The sequence below is a fragment of the Rhea americana genome, unplaced genomic scaffold (genome assembly GCF_003343005.1).
Source record: "Rhea americana isolate MKP2758 unplaced genomic scaffold, rheAme1 scaffold_368, whole genome shotgun sequence".
Classification (NCBI taxonomy): Eukaryota; Metazoa; Chordata; class Aves; order Rheiformes; family Rheidae; genus Rhea; species Rhea americana.
The window spans coordinates 255,732-264,384 of record NW_028186499.1 but is presented as its reverse complement, the minus strand read 5'-3'; the positions used below and the strand labels follow the sequence as shown (position 1 = coordinate 264,384).

The 8,653-nt window shown below is 61.7% G+C and overlaps 2 protein-coding genes across 13 annotated transcripts in view; one reads left to right on the top strand and one right to left on the bottom strand.

Moving 5' to 3' along the window:
* Window positions 1-4,129, top strand: part of PPP1CA (protein phosphatase 1 catalytic subunit alpha) — an 8,074-nt gene extending 3,945 nt beyond the window's left edge. The window contains exons 2-7 of the mRNA XM_085312491.1: window positions 1,395-1,550; window positions 1,768-1,998; window positions 2,519-2,623; window positions 2,898-3,121; window positions 3,476-3,610; window positions 3,917-4,129. Of these exons, the coding sequence (XP_085168617.1) occupies window positions 1,395-1,550; window positions 1,768-1,998; window positions 2,519-2,623; window positions 2,898-3,121; window positions 3,476-3,610; window positions 3,917-4,027 (962 nt within the window). The 3' untranslated portion in view covers window positions 4,028-4,129. The remainder of the gene's footprint in view (window positions 1-1,394; window positions 1,551-1,767; window positions 1,999-2,518; window positions 2,624-2,897; window positions 3,122-3,475; window positions 3,611-3,916) is intronic.
* A 13-nt stretch (window positions 4,130-4,142) lies between these two features.
* On the bottom strand, window positions 4,143-8,193 carry RAD9A (RAD9 checkpoint clamp component A). Of its 12 annotated transcripts, none has more exons than XM_085312527.1 (11): window positions 8,031-8,193; window positions 7,518-7,602; window positions 7,350-7,420; window positions 7,045-7,179; window positions 6,807-6,921; window positions 6,612-6,711; window positions 5,646-5,755; window positions 5,453-5,559; window positions 5,295-5,359; window positions 5,126-5,227; window positions 4,143-4,996 (listed from the first exon to the last, which is right to left on the bottom strand). In XM_085312527.1, exons 2-11 carry the CDS (start codon window positions 7,549-7,551, stop codon window positions 4,618-4,620), a joined length of 1,218 nt encoding a protein of 405 aa, XP_085168653.1. In that variant the 5' UTR covers window positions 7,552-7,602; window positions 8,031-8,193; the 3' UTR covers window positions 4,143-4,617. The 12 variants fall into 12 exon arrangements, with proteins under 12 accessions (XP_085168653.1, XP_085168657.1, XP_085168659.1 ...); XM_085312531.1 differs by having other exon boundaries at window positions 7,518-7,584; XM_085312533.1 differs by having other exon boundaries at window positions 7,518-7,576.
* Window positions 8,194-8,653: the final 460 nt, after the last annotated feature.

Genomic DNA, 8,653 nt, shown 5'->3' with positions numbered 1-8,653 from the left:
CACACTTCCTCAGTGCCTCCGTAACTACTCTAGCCCTGCCAACTGCTGCAGCGTCCCCCAGCTGACCCAGCCTCCCCTAACTGCCCTGCGGACCCCCAGCTGCCTCAAGCACCCGCCTTCTGGCTCAGGGCTCCCCAGCTTCCTTAGAGCCCCCTCCCAGTGTCCTCCACCCACCCAGCTGCTTCAGGGGCCCCAGTTTGCCTCAGGGACTCCCCCAGGACTTGCCCAGGGCCAAGCCACTCTGATCTATCTTGGACCTCTCACCACCCAGCCCATGTCTGGACTGGACTGGGGAGCAGTGCTGGGAACCCCAAAGGGGATTTCCTAGGCCTGATTTTGGTGAGGGAGACAGTATCAGGTCCAGAGTACTTGTTTAGAGGGTGGTGGGTATTAGTCTGCAGGTTCTGGGGCAATTGCTTGCAAGGGGGCAGTGGGTAGGGTCCCCAAGGCCCCATGCAGTACTAGTGCATTAAGTCCAGACTGTAAGCCTGGCAGAGGGTTGTGGGGATGGATCTTAGGGGTCTAGGATCCAGGTATCGGGGGCCTGGGAGGACCTGAGGGGTTTTGGAGCTGGGATTAGGGGCTGGGAAGGACTGGGAAATATTGAGGGGCTGGCTTTGGGGCTTAGGAGATCTTGGCGTGGGGTCTGCATGTTGAGGGAGGTAGAGATGGGGAATCTTGGGACTGACTTGCAGGGCTGCAGAGACTTGGGGCTGGATATTGGGGGGGGGCTGGAGGGTTTGGGGGGCTATGTAGAAAATGAGGTTTGGATACTGGGCTGGAAGGCTTGGAAGGCAGCAGGGAGGTTTGGGGGGGCTGGGGATGGGTTTGGGGGTGTGGCAGGAATGTCTGGGGCTGGATGTTGGGAGTTGGGGGGCTCAGGAGAGTGAGGAGCTGGCAGTGGGGCTGGACTCAGGATAGGACCAGAGGTGGTATTGGGATGTGGGTAGGGGCTGTGTTGGTTGAGGGACAGGTTGGTGGGCACCAGGAGGTCAGGTTGGAGATTAGTGGAGAGGAAAGGGTTTGGGTGTCCAGAGGACTTGGGAGGGGGGGGCAGGAGAGGCATGACTGTGGGGCAGCTGCAGGGAGTCTTTGTCCCTCAGCCCCAGCAGGGTCACAGGCTGTGCCCTAGCACAACTCTCGTTCTGGCAGGAGAGGAAGCTGGGGCTGGTCTATGCCCACCCTGGGGGCAAACAGGGGCTGTCTCTTGCCAGCCTGTGGTGCTGCTTCTCTGATGTCTGTCTTGGTGGCAGATCCCAAGGATGCTGTGTGGGTGTGCTCAGGGTGGCTGTCGCTGGGTGTCCTGGGGTTGCACCAGTGTCACTGACACCAGTTTCTTCCCTAGTGCCAGTCCCAGGGCCATGGGGAGCCTTGCTCGGTGCCTAATGCGCCAGTGTCTCTCTCTCTTGTGTTGCCAGTGCAAGGGTCACGGCCAGGGAAGAACGTGCAGCTGACGGAGAACGAGATCCGGGGGCTGTGCCTCAAATCACGGGAGATCTTCCTCAGTCAGCCCATCCTGCTGGAGCTGGAGGCGCCCCTCAAGATCTGTGGTGAGCACTAGCTGGTCACCTCACCAGCTGGGCACCCTGGCATGGGGCTGGGAGAGCCCCTTGGGGGATGCTGCAGGGGGAGGTTTGGGATGCCATAGAGAGCTGGGAGTCCCAGTGACACCCCTGTGCTCCCTAGCGGACATGCGTGGGCAATGCTACGTTTTGCTGCAGGGTGCCCTGGGGGGCTGTGGATCTCATTGACATCCTGTTCCCCCAGGGGATATCCATGGGCAGTACTACGACCTGCTGCGGCTTTTTGAGTACGGAGGCTTTCCTCCTGAGAGCAACTACTTGTTCCTGGGGGACTACGTGGACCGGGGCAAGCAGTCATTGGAGACCATCTGCCTCCTGCTTGCCTACAAGATCAAGTACCCTGAGAACTTCTTCCTGTTGCGTGGCAACCACGAGTGTGCCAGCATCAACCGCATCTATGGCTTCTACGATGAGTGTGAGTGCTTCTATTAGAGCCTTGTCCCTTGTGCCATCCCTGTATGCCCATCACCTGTGCACCCCAGCATCAGCCGCATCTATGGCTCCTGTGATGGGCATGAGTGCCTGTGCCATCCTCATGCCCATGAACCACCCAGCATCAACCACATCGACTGCTTCTCTGCCAAGGGGGAATGCTCTATGCCTGTCCATGCACCCCCTTTGTCAACCCCTGTGCCAACCACCCCTAGCAGAGGCCGCAGAGGGTACAGGCCTCAGGACACCCTTTGCATGACCCAGTACCACACCCTGTCATTGCCCCCTGCAGTTACAGCTGTGCTTAGGGCCCAGGGGGCACCTGCACAGTTCTGGGTGTGTCACCTGGCATGTGTGCCCACCCAAGGGCTTGTGGGGGAGCCCTGGGTGCCTATGACCAGCCCTATGGCTGTGCCAAGAGCAGTGCCAGGCTGGGGACAGCCTCAGGTGCCCATGTTCCCGTGGGCAGTAGAGTGAGGCAGCAGTGCCCACCTGCCTTACAGGCAAGCGACGGTACAACATCAAGCTCTGGAAGACCTTCACTGACTGCTTCAATTGCTTGCCCATTGCCGCCATTGTGGACGAGAAGATCTTCTGTTGCCATGGAGGTGAGCATGGCCCTGCCCGGGCCTGGGGGCACAAGGCACAGACCCAGGCATGGCCTTCCTGGCGGCTGAGGGACACAGACCTGGGCTTGGGGGAGAGGCCACTAGGGGCCAGAGAGGTGCAGAGAACTGCACCAGGCACAGCCCTGCTGGGCGCATTGGGGCACAGGGACACAGCCTCATGATCAGTGCCAGGGGTCAGAGGGCATGAGAGTGCCCTTGTTGGGGGGGCCTGTTGCTCAAGAGGCAGGGCCTGATGCTTCCCCACCCCACACAGGGCTGTCCCCAGACCTGCAGTCCATGGAGCAGATCCGGCGGATCATGCGCCCCACAGACGTGCCAGACCAGGGCCTGCTCTGCGACCTGCTCTGGTCTGACCCTGACAAGGACGTGCAGGGCTGGGGTGAGAACGACCGTGGCGTCTCCTTCACCTTTGGGGCAGAGGTAGTGGCGAAGTTCTTGCACAAGCACGACCTGGACCTCATCTGCAGGGCGCACCAGGTACTGGGTGATATCTGGTCCTCGGGGGGGGTGGTTGTGTCCCAGGGGGGCATTCGGGTCACTGAGACAGGTGCTCATGCACCTGGTATTTATCCCCCAAGGGCTGTGTTTGCTCAAGGGTATGTCTGGACTCTACAGACAGGATTCCTAGGGAGGTACTTGCTCTTAGAGGGGAATGCTTGCCTCAGTAGGTGTTTGGGCTCTGCGTGGATGTTTGTCCCCATGGAGTGTTACTTGCCATGGAGAGGTTGCCTGGACAGTACATGGGCAGGATCCCTGTGGTATTTCCCCCACAAGGTAGCTATTTGCCCCAAGGGGTATCTGGCTGAGTGCTGGCTCTGATGCTTATGCCAGGTAGTGGAGGACGGTTATGAGTTTTTTGCCAAGCGCCAGCTTGTGACACTCTTCTCGGCGCCCAACTACTGTGGGGAGTTTGACAACGCGGGCGCCATGATGAGCGTGGATGAGACCCTCATGTGCTCCTTCCAGGTGGGCTAGGGCCCCTCAGTGACCATGGGGTTGGGGGCAGGAGGGGAGGGTGGGAGGGTCCCTGATCTCTGCAGGGTGGGGTAGGGAGGGAAACAGGGGTCCTGGTGCATGCAGGGTTGGGAGGCAGGAGGAGAAGTAGAGGGGGGACCCTGTTGCATGCGGAGCTGGGAGGCAAGGAGAAAAGTTGGGGGTTCTACAGTGCCTGCAAGGCAGGAGGGGACTGGAGGGGGGCCTCACTGCCTGCAGGGTTGGGGGACAGGATGGGACATGTATGTGCAAGCCCTCCACTCACCCCCTTCACCCCAGATCTTGAAGCCGGCTGACAAGAACAAGGGCAAATACGGGCAGTTCAGCGGGCTCAACCCCGCAGGACGCCCCGTCACCCCTCCCCGCAACTCCGCCAAAGCCAAGAAGTGAGCTGTGAGCCACCAGCCCGCTGCCCACCTGCTGGGGGCACGGGGCCCAGCCTGGTGCCYGCGGGCCCCAGCCCTCCCCAGCATCAGGTTGCTTTTCTTTCAATTTGTTTTTTTTATTTGTAATATTCCCCCACAGACACACTCCACAATACCAAAAACACCCCTCCGGGGCCGGGAATGAGAGGGCCAAATGGGGGAACCTGTCCCCAGGATGGCAGGGGTGAGGGGGGCAGAGGGTTTTGGGGGAATAAACTTGTAATGGGTCGTGGGAGGGTGCCTGTGCCTGGGGGTTGACACTGTGACTGGGGGAGGGGGGCGGGCAGCAGTACTTGGCTGTGCCCATCACAGTGCCTGGGCACTGGGGGTGATGTTGGGGGCGGGGAGCCCTGTGCCTGGTTCACAGCTGCAGCGTTCTGGGAGGAACCCAGGCATCCAGCCCAGACAGGGGGAGTACCCAGGCAGTGCCAGCTGCTGTGGCAGAAGGGCCCCAGGGCCAGCCCAACTCCAAGTGCAGCCATGCTTGCAGGCGGGGGTGCCATGAACAGCACAGGGAGCCCACGGGGGCTGAGGAGCTTGGCAGCACTGGGGCTGTCAGTACTCTCCATCACTGTCCTCCACCAGCACATCCTGGGTTGGGGCCAGGCAGGGCCCCCCTGGCGTCAGCACGGAGCCAAAAAACAGTGAGCGAAACTGGGGAGAGAGACAGGGTTCAGGAGGGGGCTCTGTCTGTCCCCGTGCCCCCAAGGTGTGCCCGTACCCATCCCAGACCTTCTTGTGAGGGGGTGTCCCTGGCACGGCTTCTTCCTCCTCCTCCTCGGGCTCGCTGTCTGCTGGGCCAGGGGTACGCAGGGGGAAGGTGGGGCTCGGGGGTGCCCCAGAGACCCTTTCGTAGCCACTGGTTTCCATGGCAATCATGTAGGATTCAAGATCATCCGCAAAGTCATCCGGAGGGGCGGGCAAGCCAGAGGCACTGCGTTGGGGAGAGAGTGAATGATGGGGGCAGAGGGAAAATTGTTGACTCTGTTCCCAACTGATGGAGGGGTGGGCAGGGACTGTTGCCCTTCTGGAGGCCGGGAGGGGCTGCTGGGGCTCTGCTTACCCATTGGCTGTGGGGGATCGGGAGCTGCTTTCTGGATCTGAGAGGGTGGCCAAGACCAGGTGCACTTCCAGCAGGGGGTCATCCAGGGTGAACACTGCTGGCCTGGGAGCACAGAGGCCTTGAGGCTGGGCACAGGAGTGCAGGGGGCAGCCAGGGGGCCTGGTCCTACCTGCCAGGTGTGTCATAGTGGATGGTAAGGGGCAGATTTGAGGCCTCGGCGAAGGTCAGGAGCCCCTGTGGGGCACAGATGAGGCTGAAGTAGGCAGAGGGTTAAACTGGATCCTCCCAGGATAAATGCTGGTGGTGGGGGGCAGAGTAGAAGCTCACTCGAAACTCCTTGAGGCAGAAGGTGATGCAGGTCCCTGGGGCCACAGCCACTGCCTGGAACTCATCCTCCGCCAGCCACAGCTCTGTCACCATTGTCCTGCCTGGCTCTGGGTGGGAACAGGATCAGGGGGTCGTGCTGGTGCCCTGGCCTTTGGGAGCAGGTGGATACTGACTGCTAGGCATCACAGCTCACCCTTCTCATCCTCCACGTAGTTTCGGAGGCTGATCTTGCCCCCAGGGCCGGCGCCCAGCGTCACCTCAGCCAGTGTTGCAGGGAAGTGAACCACGGCCTCAGCTAGGACTCTGGGAGGTTGTGGCATGTGGGGCTGGCCAGAGTGCATGTGGGCAGCTAGGGGCCCCGTGCCCACCCCAGAGGCTGCAGGGCCAGCCCTCCCCAACAGCAATCCCTTGTCTCTCCCGTGTTCCTCCCCACCAATCCCTGTGCCCTGTCCCCACCTATTCCAGCATCACCCAATGCCTGCTCCACATCCCTCACCCATCTCAGTGCCATTCCAATACCCACGCCATGTCCCCTCCTCATATCAGTGCCAACTCAATTCCCAGACCACATCCCTCACTCATCCTTGTGCCACCATAATCCCTGCATGATGTCCCCTACCCATCCCAGTGCCACACCAGTCCCCATGCCATGTCCACCACCCATCCCAGTGCCACCCCRATCCCCACTCCATGTCTCCCACCCATCCCAAGGCCATACCAATTCCCATGCCTTCTTCCCTCCTCATGCTAGTGCCACCCTGATTTCCAGGCTGTGTCCCCACCCATGCCAGTGCCACCTTGATCCCCAGGCCATGCCCCCCCCATTGCAGTGCCACACTGATTTCCATGCCAGATTCTCACACCATGCCCCCACCCATTCCAGTTTCCCCCTTGATGCCCATGTCATACCCCCCACCCATCCCTGTGCTATCTGCAATTCTGTCAGTGACCATCCCAACACCATCTACAAACCCCTTCTGCTCATAGCAGTGCCACCTCTGATCCTGGTGTCACATTCCTCCAGTGCCAGTCTTGTCCCCCTGTGCCACCACTGCTCCCTGCAGCTCCCAGTTCTTGGCTGTTGTTTCCCCTCTCCAGTTGCTGCCCCACTGCTCCAGCCCTGCTCTGTCCTTTGCCACCCCACAGCCACCTCACTCACCGGGCTGGGGCACAGAGGCTGTTGGCACACTGCTGTGTGCTGAAAACTGCCTGAAGCTGCTCACACTCCTGGAAGGCTAGGTTATGGGTCTTGGTGACACCTGGCACAGAGGACATGGGTTCAGCGGGGCAGAGGTGGCCCTGGTGGGCTGGGTGCTGCCAGTGTCCCCATGCTGCCCCATCCCCCAGCACTCACCGTACTTGCAGTGAAGCTGCACGACCAGGCGGCTAGCCTGGGGCTTGAGCAAGATGAGGCATTTCCCCACTGTCTTCTCCACTGATGGCAGTGACCGAAAGATGCCCAGGAAGGACTGCAGGCAGAGGACAGGCATGTGGACCTGCCACCTCACGTGGCTGCAGGACTGGGACCCAAACAGGACCCCAGGTGTACAGGCTCCCAGAGCCAGGGTGGGCAAGGTGCCTGGGCAGCGTACCTTCATGAGGACCTTGCAGCGGAAGAGCTCCCCAGTGTGCTGGGGGCTGCCCCTCTCATAAAGCTGGAAGAAGAGGGGCACGAAGAGGAAGGAGGCGAAGGCAGACCGCGAGGAGTTCACAGCTCGCAGGGACAGCTGGGGGGACAGAGCAGCCATCACCATATGGGGCCCCCCAACTGCCTGATTGCCCCCTCATGTACCCCTCCAATCCACCCTGCCCCAGAGGAGACCCCAGATCCCTGCCTGGACACCCCAGGACAGAGCTGCACCTTGCATAACTCGGGAGCCCTGGGCATACCACTTACCCCATTCTCAGTGGGCTCCAGGTAGAGCTCATCCCCAATGCGGGACAGGGAGTGCACAGCTTTGCCAAGAACTGTGGAGGTAGAAGAAAGGGGCTGAGATGTGAGAGAACCCCTGTCCTGTCCCCAACGCTGCAGGGCAGAGCCCAGCCCCAGCATTGCCCCCCTCACCTTTCACGTTGCCTCCGGTGATGATGCACCTCATGGCACAGGGGAGCCTGCGGCCACTCCTGCCAGGCTGGGGACAAGCTCAGTGCTGCACACCAGGATGGGGACAGTGCCAGGCCCTGGCCCCAATGGTTTCCAGCCCTGCTGTGGCCCATGCTCGGGCCCCGCATGCTGCTTTGCTCCGCGCTAGGCTCGAGCCCCACCCTTTGGTTCTGCCCTGGCCAAGCCCCTCTGCAAAGTCCCGCCACACGCTCCCCTCCCAGCGGGGCAGGAGGGCAGTACCCACTGCCGCCCGCCCCCCACCCGCAGCAGCCCCCTCCCCCGGGGACCCGGATGGTTGCAACCATTACCTGCGCCCAACACCCCTATGGCTGCCCCCGCAGCCCCCAGGCGGTTGCCCCTCCTCCCCCTGCCCCGCGAGCACCGAGAAGATGGCGCCCACCCTCCCCCCAACGGCCCCTAGGAATGGTCTCATTCATGCCCACCCGCAGCCCTCACTAGTTCCTCCCTCTTCACCTCACCACCGCGCCGACTCCTTCCCCGCTCCACGCACCGCCCTCACTCTTTTTCTTCCCATTGGGCAGGCGCCCGTCTCTGCCCCGCCCCCGCGGGTGGTATTGGCTGGCGCGGCCACGTGAGCGGCCGAGCGGCTCCCGTTGCCTTCCGTCCTCCCGCCAGGCGTCGCCTCACGTGATGCGGGGGCGGAGCCTCCTGACACCGTGCCTCCCCCCGCTGCTGGCGCCGTTGGGCTCTGCACGACGGGTTGCAGTAGGGCCCGCCTTCTGCCGCCTCGCCATTGGACGAGAGAGCACGGACCCCAGGGAGGATTGGAGGAGGAGTTGAGCGACATAGCTGCAAGCCAATAGGGCCTCGACTACAAGAGACAGGGAAGGGGTCGAGCATGCACCTCCCTACCCTTGCCCCATTTCTTAGGCCGCTAGTCTGSCCCGTGTCCATTTCCCATGTTCCTACACCATTGTTTGGCTCTTGGCCCTCCCCCATATCTCTGCCCCACCTACAAGTACCTACCCTGTTGCCTGGCCCTTTCCTGTGTCTCTACCCTGTTGCCTGGCCCCTGCTCCCCACCCCACATCCCTGCCCCATCTCTTAGGCCCCTGGCCCGGACTATGGCCCTCTCA

Coding starts and splice junctions, on each gene's coding strand:
- RAD9A (XM_085312525.1), bottom strand. CDS start 8,091: ATGGGAAGAAAAAGAGTGAGGGCGGTGCGTGGAGCGGGGAAGGAGTCG. Junction 6,922..7,044: donor GCTGCAAGGTCCTCATGAAG/GTACGCTGCCCA, acceptor CTCTGCCTGCAG/TCCTTCCTGGGCATCTTTCG. Junction 6,712..6,806: donor GCAGCTTCACTGCAAGTACG/GTGAGTGCTGGG, acceptor CCTCTGTGCCAG/GTGTCACCAAGACCCATAAC.